General features: G+C 42.7%; 1 protein-coding gene across 8 annotated transcripts in view; it reads right to left on the bottom strand.

Annotated features, from left to right (window-relative positions):
- Positions 1-1,026: 1,026 nt before the first annotated feature.
- Positions 1,027-21,890, bottom strand: part of pbx3b (pre-B-cell leukemia homeobox 3b) — a 56,694-nt gene continuing 35,830 nt past the window's right edge. For 2 of the 8 annotated variants that reach the window (XM_082555878.1, XM_082555879.1), the window contains exons 3-11: positions 13,326-13,567; positions 12,203-12,393; positions 11,057-11,192; positions 10,205-10,234; positions 6,453-6,618; positions 5,788-5,865; positions 5,242-5,354; positions 4,252-4,341; positions 1,027-2,645 (exon numbers count right to left, since the gene is read on the bottom strand). In XM_082555878.1, coding sequence (XP_082412004.1) covers positions 2,553-2,645; positions 4,252-4,341; positions 5,242-5,354; positions 5,788-5,865; positions 6,453-6,618; positions 10,205-10,234; positions 11,057-11,192; positions 12,203-12,393; positions 13,326-13,567 — 1,139 coding nt within the window. In that variant the 3' untranslated portion in view covers positions 1,027-2,552. The remainder of the gene's footprint in view (positions 2,646-4,251; positions 4,342-5,241; positions 5,355-5,787; positions 5,866-6,452; positions 6,619-10,204; positions 10,235-11,056; positions 11,193-12,202; positions 12,394-13,325; positions 13,568-21,890) is intronic. The other 6 variants (XM_082555880.1, XM_082555881.1, XM_082555882.1 and 3 more) reach the window with 4 other exon arrangements.

Raw genomic sequence — 21,890 nt, 5'->3', positions numbered from 1 at the left:
TCAGAAAAGGATCAGATGTAAAAAAGGGTAAAACTGGGATTTTAATTTAATCTTCTAAGAAAATGTGTGCATGTGCACAGAAATCTGTGACATGGGTGTGTAGTATTAGGACAAAGGCACGGTTTCCAGAGAAAGGTGTTCAGTGTTTTTGCCTGGATGAGTGGACAAATATGTTCTCCTAGAAATTGCCTGTGCATTGCACTTGAATCACTCTTGTGCTGTTACTTTTTTTTTTTTTTAACTGTGTGTATCAAAGAAAAAAAACAAACTTGTACATGTGCTTTGAACTTGCTGCTTGCTGGGGATGCTGGGAGTGTTTGTTGCAGCACTTTGTTGAAAATCTAGAGGGATCCATGACTGAAAGGGACAAACTCTGGACACGAGCTTAGTAGAAAGACAAGAATGAAGACCTATGCTAAGAAAATGAGAATAAATGGATGTCAATTTCCATGTGGAATTGGTAACCAATGATCCATTAAGCCAGCCTTTCCACAACAGACAGACAAAACAGCCTGAATAAGAAGTGCCTGACATTTCAGTTAATTGCACTTTGTCAGCTCTACAGTAGCTACAACCCAGGTCAAGTCCTCAGCGTCTACCCACAATATGTAAAGCTGGCAAATTCATACGTGATGAATAAACAACATGATTTTATCTCTAATTTGTATTTAATCTATCTAAAAACTAAACAGGAAATGTGTTTAAAAAATGAGAAGAAATGGCTTTTAATGACTCTGAAGTTTCGATTAATGAGCAGGAGCAGTCAGCTACCATTAAGTTGCATCCCTCGTTGAGAGTTTACAGAGATGGAGAAGAGAGCCGAGGTTCTACTTACCAGACAAGCGTTAAGGGAAAAACTAGAGACAACAAACACACCCCCTTGCTGTCATGAAAGCAAAAGGTTTATTCATGTTTGAAATTACACAACTACCACAAGGAAGACTTTTCAGTCCAGGGTGTAGTCTGGTTAGAAAGTAACACTAAACATCTTTAATACATTAGAATCACTGCCACAAATCATTTGTCATGACTTTTCAGTTTCAGAATCACATACAATAGAAAAAAGAGAAAAGAAGTCTTGAACCCTGTTGAACAGAGCTGGAAATGTACAGTTCTGAATACTGAAACCTCTATGCATTACACTTTTTATAGTGATTTTTTTTGTCTTTTTTCTCCGCATGATTTAGTAACAAGATGAGCAACATTCAAAATGTTCTTTTTTTTTTCCTCCCTTCATTATTTACAACAGTTTTAACTGTTTGGTGTTAATTTAACAACAATATTCGCCACACGTCCCCGCCCCTCCCGCGCGCCCACACCCCCCAGCCATATAAGCCACAGAGCAACAACATCTTCAGCCACCCAACCCCACCCCCTCCCATCCTCTCCCCGTCTATTTTCCATGGTATTAATATTGTTATTTCGTTGTTTTGTTTTGTTTTTATTTGTTATTTTAAGTTGCACAGCTGCAACATCATTTTATTAAAAGATTAAAATATACATTAGATTACATAGAGAATGAAGAGTTTACAGTGTTACAAGATGTGATCAAAATAACTACATAAAAACATTAAATAAGGGCCAAAGAAACTGTGGTGGTGATATGGTTTAGAGGTAGTAGGTGAGCGCTCTAAGCTACAGAAATGTTGGAAATTATTGGTTTCTATGAATGAGGTAATAAAGCTGGGTATTGATTGGTGGGGTGTATAATTACTCTTAAGCTATATTATGTACAACTTTTCCTGTGTAATGGGGGCCTGCTCCTGTGTGCCATGTTGTAATGATCTACTGTCCGTGTGTGTGTGTGCTGTCGAGGGGGGCTTCCATAAGCAGTACAAAAAAAAAGGTTTACATATGTACATACTAAACATCAAATTATAAAATATGCAGTGGTGTCATGTTATAGTCAAGCAATCAATTATGCTTCTTTATGTTCCAGAGTTTGAATAGTCATTTCCTTGTACTAATGTATACAGCTGTAAGGCAAAAATAAATCTTGAAAGTAACTACAAAGCTGCCATTGAGCTGTCAACAACAGCATTGTTGAGTTGCCGGACAAGACTGCGAGCACATTACAGTCAAAGAAACAGCTGCTTTAATCTCTATGTTGTAAGGACTCAATTATCAAAATGGAGAGTGGCAATTAAATCAAGAATCGAACAAATGGGCCTTTAAGGTGTCATAAAATGTCACGGAAAACACACAAGTGTCATCCCGTACTTTTGAGTGGAGATAATTATCCTGAAAGCTTACTCTTATTTTTGTTTGGAAATGTGCATGTGTTTACCTCTACAGTGAACCAACAAATTAAAAAGAAGAAGAAAAGCATGGTGTGTACACTTGATTGATTTATGAAGAAAGAACAAAACAGCTACCGGGAAACACTTGGTGTTCATAATGGAGGATGGAGTTTCAATGCGTGCAACACGGTCGTGATACATTTTAAGATACGTGAAAACCAATCTGCTGTGAAAGTTTATGTTTCAATATCCTCTTCAGGTGGTCAGCCAGTTAAAAAGTCCTGCTAGAGGCGAAGATGCATTAATAGCGGATCAATTCGAGGTATCGGAGTGCACACTTCCAGGTCCTTCTGTTGGAGATATTACAGAAGATGGAGTCGTTGCATCTTGCCATCCCCCATTAGCCTTGGACACAAATGGAAAAGGTTGAGATTACAATCAAACACTCAATGCAATATGAACCTGGTAAATTCTAGACACTCCAAAAACAGAATATGTAGATATATAGACTGATTGCCCTAATGTGTCAGTTGATATTAAAATGTTGCAGACGCAGTTAGTCTAGTCTCTGTGTTACAGTAGCATCAGCAAAGAGACTCTCAAAAACAAATTTGTCCTGTGTCCCGACCAATGGGAGCGATCCCTGAAATCAGTGTCTAAGCAGATTTCAGAAGCGACCGACAGCTTGTCGCTACATATTCTCCTGTCAGTCAAGAAGAGGGAGGGCTAGGGCTGCGTGAGGTGGGGAGAGCTGAGGGAAAGTGACAGGGCAGGGCCTCTCCAAGAGAGCCAGTCTTAGCCAGCCTGACTTTGCTTTGCTCCAGGCGTGACCTAGCCTTTACTGGATCCCTCTACGTCACCACCAACACAGCTAAAGGTCTATGTGAATATATCAATAGTGCATTTTCTGGGCTATGGCTAAAAATGGCTGCTTTTCCACAGCTTTCTGTTCAGAATATGTTTTTTACTTTATTACTCTTTGTGCTCCGATCCTCTCTTTTCATGTGTTAAGGTTATTCGACTATTAATATTTTAGTAGGGATCACACTGAGCTCTGCTGAGCCAGTAGGCACAGGTCTACACTGCACATGGAAGTGAGAAACCTTGTGAGAAAGAAAGAAACACTTGATCCTACAAGGAGTTGACATGTCTAAAGAGCTTATAGCAATAAGGCTACAGCAAAGCCAAAATGACACCAACAGCACAGAATTGCTGGCAACAGCCGCCACCGTTTGTTTATATTTAAAAAAAAAAAAAAAAGAAATAGATTTTTTAAAAACTAATTTAATACCTTATTTTCATGCTTAACTCTTACATACTATTAAGACTGTGAATATCTGTGCATTTCACCCAACAGGAATGCTAACACAAAGAGAGCAAATGCTGCAGTGTTGATACAGTGCCGAGAGAACGAGCTGTCTCCTCCTATTTCTCTCTCTTTCTCTCCTTCACTCTCCATCCTCCCTCATCAACGAAATTAATCTTTACTCTGATAGCTTCAGATTATGTGCTGCTTTACAAAAAGGCGCCGTATCAAACCTCATCAGGGAAGAAGAAATTCATGTCTGGAAAAAGGCTGCGGGCGATCACGTGATCATATTTTATCATGAAGATAAGTCTACGGAAAATGCTGTGAAGCATTTCAAAGCAGCTGAAATGCAACAGATAGGGTGTGTTTTCCCCCCCCTCCAAATCTCATTCTTGGTTTGAGTCAAACAAAGTATTAAAAGCCGTTTATTAAAGTAAATCTGATTTTATTCACCTGCTGTGTAGCATATTTTTTTATTAAAAGCAGCTTTTATTTAGATCAGGTGACACAGTGATGTGACACACTGGCTAATATTTTATTGTGCAGGTTGTAAAGCAATGTAATGCACTGTAATTTCATTGAATAAAATTAAAGGATAACCATGCAGCACTTTTATTGAAAAAAAAAAAAAAGTATCAATGAATTTCACACTCCCTTTGCCTCAACAAGCTCCACGTGTAAGCCAATAAAACCTTCACTTACATTTAGGCCATGTGGACTATACATCGTGTTTCCCCCCAGAGCATCATTGTATCCTGCCGTCTGACTGATAACATGGCGCAGGGTATCCACCTGAAGGGACAGACAAGGTGGACAAGCTGGTCAGCCGAGTGTCTCGCAGACTTCCAACACTAACTGTAAACATGCTTAGTAAAGCAAAAGATATTAACTGAAGTGAAATTAACAAAAAGGGACTTCTGAGACAGCAAATGTACTAACCAGAAAAAAACAGGGCAAAAAGATTTTCAAAATAAAATTAAAAACAAAGGATAGTGATGTTACGAGCATGCTCAGGTATACTACTTCATCTAAAGCAGTTGTGGATTGATACCAAATAAAAGCATAAGTAAAAGTAATGGAACACATAGACTTTAAAAAAAATCTTAAATTAGCTTTGATTTTTCTTTACCTTTATTATGAATGAGCATATATTTTTTCTGGTGTGGTAGTGAGTGTGTGCAGTGTGTCGGCTGTGTAGCTGCGTTAAACTCACAAAATGGAAGACATCAACAACAAACAATAACAAGATGAGACAGGAAGATAGCGATACAGAAGTACAGAAAAAAAGGGGATAACATTGTACCAAAAAACCCAAATACCAACCCAAGAGCTCAAGTCAAAGCCAAATGCATTCAGACAATGTTTTGAATAGTAACCAGGAAACTGCTTTGCGGCATGATTGCAGTGGGGTGGGATCATATTTTGGGGGCCAAAGCATTCCATCCAAAGCGAAATAGTCAGTAAACACTTCAGTCAATGGGCTGTTATTGGAGGCCTCACTTGGTAATTTGAACTGCCCGTGGATGGGCAGCATGTTTTTCTTATTTATGTTTTTTGGATTTTTTTTTTTTTTTTGCTTTTTTCAGTTTGTTGTGCTTCTTAGACTGCACTGTGGATGGCTCAGTACACAGGCAAGACAAGGACAGCTCTCTGCACTAGTCGTCAGGAACTGTCCCTGATTGTTGCTCCTACCTGTGACTGTACATTGGCTCCGACTTGTGCCCCTTGGTAAGAATCCCCATTCAGACTCTGCATGCTCAAGAACATGTCCCCAGAGTTTGGGAGGTTAAAAGAACCTGAAGAACCTGGAAAGGGAAGATGTAAGTAGCTGAATACATGAGAGGGCTATAAAGGGAAAGCACAGGCACACACACAGACACGCACGCACACTGGCGCACACACATTTATCTGTAAAAAACACACCCAGCTCAAGCAGACAAACACACAGAAGAAAGACTCCCATAAAGCAGGCAACTACAGGGGTGACGGAAGAAAAGGCAAGGAACCAAAACAGAGGAGGAGAAGGATGATGTGCAGAAGAACTGAAGATCTTTTTTTACGAATGCAGTGAGCACAAATTAAATGAAAATCACATGACAACAAGGGGACCGGTTCTATATGTGGTTGGTCGCTTAAGCTCCCAATTGTTCCACATCACCTACTTCCAGTCTAAATTAGCAGGGAGGTATCACATGGTAAATGACAAGGACAATAAGAAGCTTATGAAAAGACCAGTACCAGTAAACATGTTGCTTAAAAGAGTGTTTTTGCTCTCTGCAGAATCCAGCTGAAACTCTTCATCTTTCATCTGGAATCCTGGGTGCAAGAAAAAGGGACCACTTCATAAGCTTACCACATCCCGACGAAGCTCAAGCTAGTCCAAACTCAGCATTACATTACTCATCAAACTTGACTAAATATGCCCTTTCAGGCTCTTTGCTTTTATCTCTATTTTTATTCAGCATCAACTGCACATAATACCATTTTGATACTACTACTGCAGGTAAAATGCTCCCAGCAATTATGTTTCACTTTTTTGCAAAATGCCTTTACCATTCAGTGGGAATACATACCATTACATTAGAAATGACAAGAAGTTGACAGAAAGTCAAGGGAAAACAAATCCCATGGCATTATTTTGAAAATTTTTTTCTTATTTTGCCAAAAATACATGTGTTCTCGGTTCACAAGTCAGGAACGCTCTCTTTATGCATGAGTTTGCTTGGCATCAACTGTCTTATAGACAGGAGACACTGTGATCCCCAAGCTGGGAGCAGAGCCTGTCACTCTAGCCTGTGTGAATGGTGCATGAGAGAGTGAGGCAGGCAGGCAGCAGGTTAAGGACTGAGGTAGAAGGTAGATCTTTTCGTTTGTTTTATTTGTCTATATGCAGGAATGCCTACCGGAGTTGGGTGTGGTAGGGGAGTTGGCCTGGCTGTTCTGCACTGCAGCGGCTGCAGCGTGTGCCGCATTTACAGCAGTCTTGGCGGCATACAGGTTGGCTTCTTCCTGAAACTTGCCGATATTTTTCTTGTACCGGATCCTTTTGTTGCCAAACCAGTTGGATACCTGCGTGGGAGAGCAGAAGGAGGAGGAGCAGAGGAGTCAGATGTCAAGCAGGCACAGCACCATGCACTGAGCAGTGCGATTGTTTCAAGATGTCATGTTTGGGTCCATCAAGTACCCAATTCCCAGCCCCTGTGCTAATGTCCGCCGGGTACACAAGCTAATTAAGCCGTAATCAGGAGCCACTTGTGTCTTCTCATGGATGGGAGCATGACATGCTCTCAGATCTGTCTCCTGACAAAACTAAAACACAAGGGGCTCCTATTGCACAGACACTGAAGTCGGTACATATTTCTCATATGAGGACTGGTTGTTAAGGATACAAATTTTGACATTTCCCTCAGTGCAACATATGAATGTTCATATTTTATCCTCCACAGAATTCTCACTGGTTCCAGACGAGTGGGTCCAGGTGATTGACATTTTATAGAAATACAGTTGCTTAACGTATTGTAATAATTCATCATATGACGAGTACGTCCAATTTAGCATAACCACTGGAAAACATTACACAGCTTTTTGGGATTACTGGGTCTGGGTTGCTTTACTTTGGAAGATCATAAAACACTAAGGCAATGAAACATTTGTGCACGCTCAGTGATTTAGAGCGCCGTAGACATGAGAAGCAGTACAGGGATTATTGGGGCAGGCCTAGAGCTCTTAAGGCTCGAGAAAGACTCGAGATCAAACATGCACTAGAAACTGGGTACGTTCAGATTTAGAGCAGTCGGATATGTTAATTTTGTTGGACCGAAACGATGCCATTCAACATCAGACACTGAAAAGTTGTATGGTGTGAACCTTATGTGTGAATGCTGGCTCTGCAATAACAGTGGAATAATAATGAGATGATGCTTGTTTTTAATGGTCCTATAAATTAGAGTGTCTTGTCGCTGTGCTGCAGCCCCCCTCTCAGGCCCTGCAGCCCACGGCTGGACCAGCCAAAGAGCAGCTGCCCCTAATGACGCTTTATTTAATTTCCACCCATGTGCTTAAATTTTAATATCCCCAGCAGCCCGCCGATGCTGTGGCGTAAAAACTGACTGGATTTGCAGGACATCAGATCATTTCTATCCTCCACGTCTCTGTGCTCTAAATCTTTAATATCTAGGCAATTAAAATTAATGACCATTCGGGCGAGGCCCACTGTTGGCAGGGTTTCCTTGACATCAATTGTTTGATGGGTTTACCTAGAGGTTAAACTAACAAGCAAGGCTTAATTGGAAGCAATGAAAGCCCTGGCCATCATCCTTTTTACTTAACCTGCTTAGAGTGGATTGTAGAGCCTAAGACGATGCAATATTGTTGCTCTTTTGGACAGCTCGCAATGTGCCCACAAACCCCTGAAAAATCATATAAAATGTTTTGTAAAGCTCATCAGTCTGTTTAATTTAACAAAATGTTCATAAAAACAGTGCATTAAACAGATCTGCATTTATTAAAATGTCAGTTGTGGCCAGTTGTGGTGTTTGCACGTTCAGACCTATTTTTATCATTAAATTTGACTTAATGGATACAGACTATACACTAGTTTACTTTCATCGCATATTACTTTCATCAGAAAGGAGGCAAATCCTGCAATAAAATATGACTGATTACTTCATAAAATTAATAGATTTTTTTTTGAGTGTGTTATGACTGTAGTGCACACATTTATTGTGTTACAAGCCTCAGCAGTCTGGACAGACTCAGCCGCGGTGGCGTCACATCTTGTAGATGTTATACCACCCTTTTTTCTGCACACACATTTCTCTCCTGCCCGATGAACTCTGGCTTCAGTGATTCTCGGGTTCAGCTAAAATATTGAATAGATGCACAGCACAGCATCGTAGCAGACCATGCATTCAATTGACTCCTATGTTTGGTAAGAATTACCTGACACCACCCGCACTCAAAGGCAGCGATTGTGTCATGACAATGCAGACTTCCTGTGCAAAGCTATAATACAACTGGCTTCATTGTTGCACACTGTAGTTAAGAGTTTGGACTATTTCATTGTGTCTCAGACTGCTTTCTGATCAATATATGACCAATGCATGAGCCAAAAGTGAGCTTGCAATGCCCTACTGTAAGATCAAATAAAAAAAATAAAGCATTCGCTGCTTTGAAATTATTATTATTTTTAAATAGCTGAAATATTGGAAAGGGTGTCATACATTTTGCATTATAACAGAACATATTAACCCTGTGGTGGAATCAGGTTTAACAGTTAACCAGTGTTATATTGACACATATTACATCAAAGGTGGCCTCTGAAGCATCCACACACCTCAACACAAACTACATCCATCATATCCCATGCCCTTAGCCCTTTCTGCAATGCACATGCAAATTAAATAATAATAATAATAATAATAATAAAATGAATAAAAAAGGAAATAAGACCTGGTATCGCACTAGGTAATATTACCACCTTAAATACATCATTGTGCATCAGTTCTGTGCTCAAGCAGTAATTGGACATGAAACAGACATCTGCAATTTTGTTAATTCAAGGGTATTTTAAGGGCATTAAAAGTAATAATAGAAAGGAAATGTGGCGTTTGGACTGCTGGAATCTGAGTGTGCGCTTGACTTGAAGATGACTTCATTTTCAATGATCCCTGTTAAAATGATGCAGGGTGTTTCATCAGCAAAGATGTATTGAGCAAAGCTGCAAAGCGATATTGGCATACCATTCACAACTGATGGTGTTTAGTTAATGAACTACTTGTGCAATCAAGAAAGCACCAAAAAAAGGGGGTGGGGGGGAGGTGGGGGTATTAGTCCAGCCTGCAGCGTGACCACAGTAAGCCATATATGAATCTGAAAGGCTGGGCCACAGTGAGGGATAACATACTTATAGTGAACCCAGCATTATGTCAAGCCTCTCACTCTGTTACCCTCCTAAAATGAGCCAAAGCACTAAGAATAAGTCAATAATGATGTCTGCCATGGCCTCCGCTTATCGAGGAGTACACCACTAATGGGGCCCGGGATGAGTTCAGGTGAATTTTTAAAAGCCCTCTAATTTCTGCAAAGACTTATTTGTTCTCATGGGAACTGGTTCAGCGGACTGCTTTAGGAGACACTCAGACAACAATGCCCATTTCTTTAACTGCTGTAAATCACACAGTGATCATGAGGTGGGAGGGATATAAATAAACTCTAAGTGCAATTTTTTTTGTTCAAGATTTAAAAAGATCACACAATTATTCAATCTTCTACAAGAAAACAAAACAACAATAAAAGAAAAGAAAAAGAAAACAAATAAATCATGTCATAAACCATAGCCAGAAAGTAAAAATTACATGTGACACATTTGTACACACATAGTATGGTGATAATATGGGTGTAGTGTAAAGATGTCAAACATTAAAAATAGGCTGCAATCTCTTGTTAAAAGTGGGATGTAAATGCTGATATAGCTTAGCCACGCTTTTTTTAAATGTAAATTTAAACTTTAAATTTGATATTATAGCATTAGCATGGATCCAATAGTGTAAGAGAGGGAGGGTCTGTGCACTGGACAACTGTGAGGCCATTACATACATGAACAAAGGAGGTACAAAAAAATGAAAACAGTGGATCAGGAGAAGTTATGACATACCTGTGATACTGTGATGGTGCTTCCCACCCCCTGAAGGCAAAAAAGAATGGGCTTTTACAGTATCTGACTCTTCATGACTACACTCAATATACCCCTCATCACCCCCTCCCCACACAGACAAAACACTGCAGATTATTGTATAGATTCATGTTTCTCTGATATTGTGTCTCAAGAGGACAACCATAGAACAATGGAGAATAAAAAAATCTAGATAGTAGTCACAATCATAGCAAAGGGGGGAGGAAAAAAAAGAGAAGACAGGGTAATAATACTTTGGATGTGGGGGTTAGGTGTGAGAGATATTGCCTTCAGGTTTACCCAATGAGGAGGCTATGATAGATATCAAATTGGAAAGTTGACTTTTTAAGTGTGAAATATAACAGAATTAGCAGACTCCTGCAAGGTCACTTGAAGAGCAAACATATGAGTAAATACCCAGGATCATCCAGTGTTTTTGAAGCACCGGAGTGACCGCTTTTCTTAAAGTAATGGATGATGCCTTTTTTTTTCTTTCCATATGACCTGAGCGACTGACCAGGCAAGAGAGAGAGAGCGCACATGGTGGATGGGAATGAGGGGGAAAAATGGCAGGGGACCCAGCGCTGGGGCGACTAAGGAAGGACAGCATAGTGCTTTGATTGAGGCTAAGATGATACAGGCCTCCCTTCCCTGTGGCCCTGCTCTGACTGACTGGGACCAGCCTTGACTGAAGGATCATTAGGAAGTCACAATGTCAAGGTTAGCAAAGGACATTGCGCCTTGGTGGTGCGACCTACGGTGACTATCCCTCAAGGCTTTTAGCCTTTCCCAACCTGATTACCCACCAGCTACTGTTAGACGAGCACTACCCACCTGGGAAACTGTGATGCTGCACTTCTTGGCCAGCTCCTCTTTTGCCTCCTCGCTCGGATACGGGTTGCTGAGGTGCGAGTAGAAATATTCGTTCAAAATTTCTGTTGCCTGCTTGCTGAAGTTTCTCCTTTTCCGCCTGAGTGGGGAGCAAAACGAGAGAAACACCGAGCAAGCCTATTAGTGAGACCAGCATTAACTCATCCACTTGGATTGCACAAATTGCACAATCAATCTCACACATAAATGGTGAAAATAATGAGGAATGGGCTCTAAGGGCCCTCAGGAGCAGGATATCGTGTCCTGCTCCAAGAGCCTCATCAACACACAAAAGACTACAACCAATAAACTGACAAGCACACAGAAAGACACACATACACATACCGTTGCAAAATACATACAATGTTTAATTTGGTGTGTTGGTCTCCAATCTCTAGTCCAAGCGTGTAATGTGTAGAGTTTAGTGCAGCGGATGGGTGGGCTTCATGATGGAGCGCAAAGCCCAGTCGGAGTGCATCTCGGTACATTATAGAAATCATGGCATGCACAGTTGAGCATTGTTCCTGAAGTGCCACAGCCCCAGGGATCTCAGTAGAAACAAGCAAACTCTAACTAGATCTGGGTCCCCTTCCCTCCCAGGGCACTACTTATCATGTTGTTGAGCATTTGCTTATTTTGCCTTGTTTACTGTGCTTCACACAGGCAGTGGGCAGCAAATGTGCTTCCACTTGGCTTGTTTGGCCCAAACTTGTGCTTCTCTCCGCAGAGCTTCTACAATGCACCATACTGTTAGTGATTAGAGTAATCCACAACACCTGCTGATGACCTCCCCTCCATCCATTACACATGACTCGGCCCCCATTTCATTTGGGTCCTAACTGCTCTCAGGTGTGAGGGCATGATTGTCTTGGAAATGGATAACGCATGGAACATGGGCATAATTAAAATCATGCATCTCTGCAGTGCTCACACTGTGTGCTGTGCCAGAAAAGTGAAAAGAAACTTCAGACCTGCGCACCGTCTAAAAATGACCTCGCCCACTGGATTTACTTATGTGGGTCACGCAGAAGCAATAAAAAAGTCGAAACTTTATACCTACACACACACACGCGCGCGCGCATTCGCACTAAGCACACACGATCAACTGACCTGGCATCAAGGAATCTGGAGCGCAGGATCATGACAGCCTCACAGGTGCTCTGCTTCAGTTGCATCTGGATGGAACTGAACTTACGGTGGATGATTCCCACCATGCGCTCAATCTCTTTGGGAGAAATGGGCCGCGTACGAGACTGTTCCCTCAGCAGGTTCATCACGTGGGTAGTGAATTCGTTACATGCCTGCCAAGCGAAAGAGTGACAAAAACAACCAACGTGAGGCGGGGTTTTTGTTGTTTGTTTGTTTTAGAACTTTAAAAAGCTCTTGACTGATGTTTTAAAGTTATATCCATTTTTCATGTATTAAATGAGTTAATATGCACGCTGTTCTTGATAAAAGCCTCCACGGAGTGCGGTGTTTGCATATAACTCTGACATAATAGGTGAAGTCATCTCAGAATAAATGCAGATCTGCAATTTGGCCTGGCCTTAATGCACTGAAGTTAAGCAGCTTTTCGTTAACACGGTAGTTCATACATGATTAATTAGAATAACTCATTTACGTAGTGCACACTTTAGCTCATTACTCTGAGTAAAATTTGTTAAGTATTTACATTTAGATAATTAAAACCTGGAAACACCCTTAAGAAAGATGCATTTACTCCAGGCGAAGTGTTGTGTGCCCCCGCATACCCACCTCCTCTCTCGGAGAGAGCACAAAGTAAATTACTCTAATTTACCTCACTGGCTTGCTGAGGCATCACAGTTTCACCTTCTATTTTCACCCATAATGCCCGTGTTTAATGGCAGGCTCAAAGTGCTGGGTGAAAGAGCTGATCATACTTTCATTTAACACAGATGACTGGGGCACTCCTTTGGATCTCTATAATCAACTACAACACAGTGAATAATACGGCAATTTCGCTTTTTCCCGAGCTGCTTTTTTCCCCACATCCTCCTCTATCGTACATATTCGCCACAGTTTGCAGTTGTGAAAGTACAACTCAGTGGCTTTTAAACATTTAAACACAAAGTGAAAATTTGAAAGCTGGTTGCCACGTGGAATAATGCATAAAGAACATTTTGGAGGGTGTGTGCTATTTCCAGTAAAAACTCATTCGGGAGGCATTTCTTGGGAGGATCTTAACCTTGGGGTTGTAAAGCTCCCTCCTTACCTGTTCGTATTTCTCCAGCTCTGTGTGGTAAATCTGTCTGATCTGGGTGAGTTTGGCTCTGTAGTCGGAATGTTCGATTGAGTTGTCGGCTGCCCCGCCCGAGGCAGCGGCGGCGGCGGCTGCGGCGGCAGATCCGCCACCTTTCTCTGGTCCCGCTACTCCCTCTGCCAACAGCATATTGTCTAAACGCATGAGCTGAGGGTCTGGGGGGTCCTCCTCCTGAGCGCCACGGATGCTGAGACCTGCAGAGACACAGAAACAGGGACAGGTTTCAGCAAATGCATTCAAGAGATGAATTAAGATGGGAAATTAACATTATTAATAAGAGAATAAGTCAAAACTGCTGAAATCAGAAGCGTTGACTCTATATCGTTTGATACGGTGATGTTTCCCCGTCAGGTAGGAACTGAGCGCCTCCTGTGTATATGCTGTGTTCCTGTCGCCCATGTGTACGCCTGTTCTCTTTTATTTACACACTGCGCTGCACACTGTGTGTACGGGAAGGCTGACATGACAGCAACATCCATAAACTGACAAATGCTCAATGGTGAAGTGGCACTTCTACTCTGTGAAAGGATGCTAAACAGAAAACTATACCTCTAGTAAGTGTCTGTCTTTCACACAGTGAATGCTGGGAAATCCACAAAAGTAACTGCTGTTTTACTCGCGTCTATTTCCTTGTGAGTTTTGAATCTTCAATTCATTTAATTTAAGACGAATCTAGGCCATTATAAGACTGAGCTGTGAAATAATAATAATAATAAGGAAAAAATTGTGCAGTGAATTGCATGCAAAGCGCAAAGCCTGATTTCTGTGTTTGTTTTCAGATGGTGCTGTTTATTTCCTCTGGTCTTCTGTCTCGCCAGCCTGTCAGCAGGTCGTAATCACACAGCAGATAGCGCGGGCTACGTGCACACCTGGATGCGCTGGCAGTGAAACCACAATGTCAGGCTTTTCAGAAAACAAACACAAAAAAAAGCTCTCGCAGGTCAAAATTACACCAAAAACACGCTCGAGCAATCAGGTCTAGTAAGTGGATAAAAATGTGGCTCAATGGGCAGTAAATACTGAGTGGCTACTCAAACGTTATGATTACCAGAGTTGTTTCAATTCAATAATCCCTCCCGCAATTCAGGGATTTTCAAGCGCTCATTACAGCTTCATTAAGATATGGCTAGCCTTTGGATTCTAAATAAGAAGATTAGCGGCTCTATTGTGTCAGCCAGTAGGCATGCAATCAGAGAAGCCCTTTTTACCGTGCTTTGACCGACTGACCCTGCGAGCCGTTCACAAGAGTAAATACTAGAGAGAAAACACTCCTTTTCTTCTTAATATCTTTCTTATAAACACAATCGTAGGTTAAAAAAAGCCCACAGTGTAACCTCTTTTCTGATGTTTTCATCCCCGTTGGTGGTTTGTTCAACTGCAATGCCACTGAAAAACAAATTTTCCTCTATTTATAGGTCGGCTGGCTTTGAGTCTTTTAGGTGTAATGGTGTGAAAGGAGTGGATGAATGTGGCTATTTGTGCTGGAGACATTGAGATGCTGGACAAGGCTCCATCAGGCTTTGCAGAGCCAAGCCATCCATGTGGACAATATGCCGCTGCTCCACTAACCCTCATCCACATCACGCTGCATCTGCACAACTCCACCCAAAGCCATCATTCTGGACAGATTCGACTGTTTCCATTCCAGTTTGTGCTGCGTGAAACAAAACGGCACATGATTCAAATGTGACTGACCAGATGCCCGGCTCGGGATCTCAACATGCTCTAATAGCTGGTGGTTTGTCTGCCACGACGGTTCATATTTTCCCTAATTCAGTGTTTACACCCACTCTCTGAATCAACGCAAACTCAGCAGGCTGCACTTTTCTTTGTGCTGCGGGTGGTGGTAAGTAGGTAGCCACGTTTTTCATGTCAGGTATATTAAATATAACTCTGGGACGCGGCGTACATTTCCACACCAAACCTAGTTGTCACTTTCACTCCACTCACTCCATATCCAGGGGAAATGCAGCTGAGGGAATTTACAGGGCTTTTCAGCTAAATGGGCATAAATCACTGGTTTCATTCAAACTAAATAATCACAGGCCATAAAGAGCTACTTGTCTCTTACCATATATTACCACAAAGTTCCTGTGTGCAATACTGTGGCCATTCACAGCAAAGGAAAACAGAGCGAGGCATTAGAAAGTGACACGTAATCCTGTTAGTCTGCTGACATGTGGAGTGGCCGTGACATTTTTATCATACGTGTCCATTTCTATTTAGGAAATCAGCAGGATAAAAATGATTACTGCGCTGCTCCAAGAAGGAGACCGCCCTGCAGGAGTCCACCAGGGTGTATTTGTGCCACGCCAGCTCTGGCTGGTCATTCATAACACATGTTATGGGAGGGATAGTGAGTTCATCTCAACCACATAAATACTGAAAATTAAAGAAAGAATAAGAGCGAAACGCATATCTCTGCCTCGCTGTCTCTTTTCCACGCACCTTTGTTGGAGGAGCTAAGCTCGGCGTCATCACACAACTTCCACAATATAAGCTCAAGCGAGATAATATCTTTAATTTGCTGTGTGGTTGACAAATCTGTATGGTAACTCGCAATTCCACAGTAACATTTTGCAATGCTGCTTTTCCTGCTCAAATCTTTATCCTGTTTTTGTCTGATGATATGGGTATTAAAACAAGTTTGGGCACCCGAGTTTAGCTTTAATCCACCTCCACAGTCAAAGTGGGATTAATCTCGGTGCGAGGGGAAAGTGCGGGAGTCATGTCACCTTGGTAAAGCCTCTAAGCAAAAGAAAAAGGAAAAAAGAAAAGAAGAAAAGGAATTTAAGAAAGAAAAATCCATATCTTCCAGTTATTACACATGGGCTTGATGATGATGCTCGCTCACTTAATTACCAGGGCGCATTTCATGATATAAAAGGGAAAAAAAAATGAGAAATTGTAATAATAATGTCACATGTCCTTAATCGGCCCCATTTGTCATTCAACAATACAGGTGGGGTAGCCGGGTAGAAAAAAAAAAAGCACTTGCATATATGATTGTTCCTCATTTCTCTTCTGTGGCTGAGACAAAAGGAGACGCTGTGATTAATCCTTCCCTATCAGTTAGGGGTGGCTCTTCTTTTCACTTTTTACAGGTTTCACTGTCATTATCTGATTCGTGGATGTAACAAATTTGACAGATAAAGGCAATGCAGGCCTTTTCTCTCATACACTCTCCCCTGTTCACTGTTTATAATCATTTCCGGTTCGGGGCCGTTGTCTCGTACATCATTCCCTGCTTGAAGCCCTGACAGCGATCTGAGCACTGCCTGGGGCTGCTCTCCTTTCCTCCCACCTCTTTTTCCCCCTTGTGCCCTCTTTTATTCTGTGGGCTTAGCTGACCTTTGCCCCGCTGCTTGTTTACTCTCATCACTGAAGTGTGAGCAGGAGAGCCATAAAGGAAGAGCCCCGCTGGGTTAATGTGGCCTGCTGAAGAGTGCAGGGGTGGCTCTGGGCTTCTCCACCTCATTCTGCCTCGCTCAGTGCACTGTCAGACACGAGATGATACACTGGAAGAGCGGCGCTTCTTGCAGATGAAGCCAGAGATTTTTATTTTTATTTTTTTGCGACACTTTTCTCTCAATACCTAAAGGACTTTTCAAGATTAAAAGTTCTGTGAAGCAGTAAAGTAACCTATGTTTCGATGATACGCGCTGTGACTCGGTTACTTCCACCACTGTTTCCAAAACATCCTGTTCATTACAAGTAACCCTGACCTCCTGCAGTCCTCTCCTACCCACTGCCTCTAGTGAACAGCTCCGGCCACATATCGACAGTCTGTTCATCTAATTGCATCGATCCGCAAAGGTCTCCCAAAGCCAACTAATCGAAACAGAATTTATTTTCTGTCAATATTTGCAAAGGTCATCTCTCTTAAAGCCGTGGAGTTGATGGTGTGAGGAGAGAATCGTCTGGAAGGAAGAGCGGGACCGTGGCTTCTAGCCTGTTACTGAAGCTCGTCCAAGGTGAGCTTTAACTTAAGCTTGGCACTCGGGATCCGGGGCTTCTAATCCACCGTGTTATTAAAACCCGCTGCCAAAGCAAAACACTAGAGACTACAGAGGGCTTAGAGTATCCATTTCACAAAGAGGCCAGTGTCACTACAGCCGCGTTCCACGTCTCCTTTGACTTCATATCATCTCCTTTGTCGTGGCGCCTGGATCGGTAACCTTCAGCTCGAGAGGCGGGGAGCTGGATCAAATTACCATTGAAAATCTTTTGTTCTGTCAAATGAAACATAAGAATCCTCTTTCATCGACGTTCTTAAAGGCTTTTTTTTTTTTAAAGATTGGCCTACATCCACATGGCACAAAGAATCTGAGAGAATGCCTGTGGGCTCTCTCTCTCTAACATGTACAGTAATTAACATGCCATTAACACATTAATACACATTAACTATTCCCAATGTTAATGGCAGGGTAATTATCATACCTGATACCACTCTGTGGGGAAGCCAAAGCACATTTGCCACTTTGTGTTTCACTTTCTTTGTTGAGTGAGCTGAAAAGAATAATTTGGGAAGATGGCTCGGGCTGCTTTCCTCCAAATGAACAATATCTGTGTCAGTGCAAATGGATATATTGTCTGTCTCCAGCTCAAACGCTAAGAAGGGCGTCCGTGTGAATAATGCAGCTGTTCTGATTTTACTATAAAAACACCGGAAAGGAAGAAAGCGCCCATTGTGAGGCGCTAAGGACTGTTTTTTGTTTTTTTTAGAGGTGAGGCTGAAACACTGGAAGGGACAAAGAGTGTGGTGATTAAATGCCGAGCAGTAGAAGACAGGGAATGGGCCCTAAACTGGGGAATCCCTGTCTGGAATGATGATGTATTTCCTCCCAGTGCAGTGAGTGATAAGCTAATCAGCTGCGCTGACAGTGAAGTGTTACAGCCCCCCAGTGCTGGGTCAAGACTTCTCCCATCATACACCACCAGCACACACTAAACAGACAACGCATGGAGATGGTGGCGCTGAGGAGTGACAAAAAGTGGCTCTGGTCAGAAAAGAAGATCTCTGTCAGTTCAGGTAGCCTTTGTCCTTTGGTGATGATGAGGCACTCCTCCCCCCCCAAAAAAAGCTGTGACAGCATTGGGGTGGGGGGTGGAGGGGGGCATGCCACTCTCGACCCACAACTCCAAGACATGCGAGGAGCGGGGGTGGGCAAAGGGGGTGGGAAAAGACAACCCAAACAGACATCTTGAAGACATTTTGCCAGGCACACCAAAATTAATCACTGTCCCACGGTGGCACTGACATTTGTGGGAAGTGACACACAACATGACAGACTAGAGGGAGAGGATGAAAGGAGAGCGAGGGAGGGTGGGAGGGCTGAGTAAACAAGAGCCACTGTCACTCGCTGTGATCATGTGTGTGCGCGCACCCCTGTGTGTGTGTGTATGTGCATTTGTGTGTTTATATGTGGATATGTGAGTGCCCACTTTGTTTCCTGCCCTCTAAGACTCAAATGTGGGCAAACAGCCAAGTGGTTCAGTGATGGCTGACCAGGCCTGGTGGTGGCGGACACACGCGGCGGTCGGGGGAGACTGGCCAAATGAGCGGACAGGACCTCCGCTACAGATCAGCACACTGACTGACCCTACAGGACACGTACAGCATGGGGCTCCAACATAGGGCTGACGTGGTTCACATGGTCCGCTAGTCACAGAATGAGCAACAAACACAGAGACATCCGTGTGGTACTCAGGCAGCCGTACCAAAACCTAGGACAAACATAGCATACGCTCAATAAACAAAATGGGAACAAATGACAGGAAAATCTTCCACAGCAGCTTCAGTGTGCCTTGGTTTTGGTTTTATAAATCTTTGGGATTCTGCTGGAGGATTGAGCACCATTCACCCAGCTGATCTTCATTTATTTGTTATTTGAAACAAATAAAGTGGTCAAAAAACACTGTCATCTTGGGAGAAACCACTCCCATCAAGACAGGAATGTTTCACCCTAAAGATCCGCAGTGACACTTCCCTCTACAGGGGACAAGTGGACACAAACCACATGAGAAACCCCTCCACCCCCACATATTCGAACTGCCTCACTAGGCTCTCAGTAGGTGACATGCATTCAGACCTTCACCCTCTGTTGGTGTTGGTAAGGGATGAATCATCCGACAATGTCCCCCTTTTTTTCCTGCATCTCTAAACCAGTGATAGTTTTTAAACTTCTGAACCTTCAAATTTGCATCTATCTTTGTAGGGATCAGTTTAAGGACTGCAATACTGCTGTAATATCCCTCTCTATGTAACTGTCAACAGTCTACTGTTGCCGAGACTGATCACATGCTGCATTGGCATTCTCAAGTCAGCTAGGGAAGAGTTGCTCTTTTGTTTTTCCCTGAATGTTGCTCTAGTGCACAAGCATCACGGGCCAATAGCAGTTTCTGACCATCTTTCCCACAGATCTCAATGCAGACGTCACTTAAGTCACTGTTCTTACTGAAGCACTAGCGGAGCAGTCTTTGTGACCGAAGCCCCTACCATCTGTGTCCCAACAATGAAACCACTCTTTCACCAGTGAAGAGAAATATGGGTGAGGGGGACTGAGAGTTTTACTGTCCAAGAATCAGACCCACTGCTTCACAAGATGTCTTTGCATGATCGAATGCCAGCTGCTTAACTCCTGCGTACCTGTAGTCACTGTAATTTTCCACTCATTTCTTTATGCCTTCCCTTTAATTTGTCCCCCACCCTTATTAGTCAAATAATATCTGTAAGCCTCATCTAGACTAGCACGTGGAGCGTAGATCACTTTGAGACCGTTATTGCATCTCATGTTTCAATATTTCATTTTATTGCCCCCTATATTGTGTTAGCATGTTTTGCTTATTTCTTTTCTTCAGTTTCATTTTATATTTCATGTATTGATGGTCTTTAGCTGCTAGCCTCAATTTGCTGGAAAGGTAGGCTGATTTGTTATTCAGACCCCAAGCAAATAATGCAAATGTGGCACTGAAAGCCACTTATGAAATACCCAACGGCAACTAATCACTCCTCCTCTCGTTCCAGCCTTTCTACAGCCTCCTAATTAGAAGATGGAGATTGCATGAAACCAGGTCACACAGCAGGTCTTGTACACACCGATAACCAGGCAAATACGCAGGCAAAACTTTGCCCAGACACTAAGCCAAGCATGCATTATTTTAAAGGCTAGAGGTGAAAAATAATGCTATTCAGGTTATTAATCCCATATATTTCACTGTATGCTTCCAAAGAAAGGATTTGGGCTGGAAGCATTTTGTCTGTGTGTGTTTATGTGTCCTGTATTTGTGTGTATCTGTGCATGTGCATACGTCCATGTCTGCATGTGTGCGTGCAAAGGCTAGATGCTCACATAAACAAAGAAAAGGCATTGGTAGCATACAGCCAACCATGATCCACTGCCAGAGAGATTATTCTTTGCAGTGCCATTTCTGCAAGAGAGTTGACAGTCCATCATTTAGATTTTGCAGTGTATCCACGAAAAGGCTGCATTGCCTGAAGCAGAAGGAGCTGCTCTTTCCTTCAGTGTCTTTTATAGAAGAGAATTCAGCTCCAAATTGTAAAGCCAGAATGTTTTGCTAGCCGTGCTAGCGTGTAAGGACTCTGCTACGAGGCAAGCGGGGTTATGACATCGGAATAAAACTGCACTTGACGTGCTGATTCTCGGTGGGGACTGATAAAGCTCACAAAAACAAATCCACCTCCAGTATCTGAGGCTGAATGCACCCAGGACGACAGCGCTTTTTCTGGAAGCATCCTGAGTATGAGCCATGTTGCAGGTTACTGCTAGGTCTGCAGAGTGCAGTGCAAGGAGTGGCTGGGCAGATCAGGTCCAGGCCAAACAACAGCTTGTGACAGAAGCAGGCCAAAGAGGATGTTGAGACACGCAGAGATTTAACAGGCAGCCGGCCTGCCATCCACTCTTTTTCAGCTCTCCTTATACTCAGCCCATCACTTCGGATCCATCGCAAGCGACTCTCAAAGAACACAGCAAGAATATAGTTTTGCATTGCTATGAGAAAGGGACAAAATAATAGTTGCACGTTTGTGGAAAATGAGGAAAATATCATTTTTCTCATTTTATTTTGATTGTATTACACACCTGCCGAGGATACTCCACTTTTTTTAATGACACCCTGAAAGCAAGATAGCAAAAAAAAGAGGTTATTTGGTGCTAATTATTCCCAGCATGTACTTTACACAACATTTAATGAGTTAGACTGGAGGTGTGGCCATTGGCTGTGACTTGCTCGCCCAGTTACCGAAGATGAACCATGCAATCTCCCTCACGTCACCCCTGTCATGTGTACCACGTCCCCCTCCGCATCCAATTCCCCGCTAAGGCTTCAGTGGAGCAGAGACGAGGCGCCACTGAAGCAACACAACAGCTCCCGTAGCGTCTCCACACACCGGCTAGGGAGGGGTTGAAGGGGGGTAGAGCTGGGAGCTCACTCCCATAATTACAATAATTAACAGTTGCAGATTTAATTGGAAGGGAAGGCATTAACAGGAGGAAC

This window comes from Aulonocara stuartgranti (assembly GCF_965226115.1).
Source record: "Aulonocara stuartgranti genome assembly, chromosome: 12".
Taxonomy (NCBI): Eukaryota; Metazoa; Chordata; class Actinopteri; order Cichliformes; family Cichlidae; genus Aulonocara; species Aulonocara stuartgranti.
The sequence above is the reverse complement of the archived record's forward strand: the minus strand, read 5'-3'. Positions and strand labels throughout refer to the sequence as shown.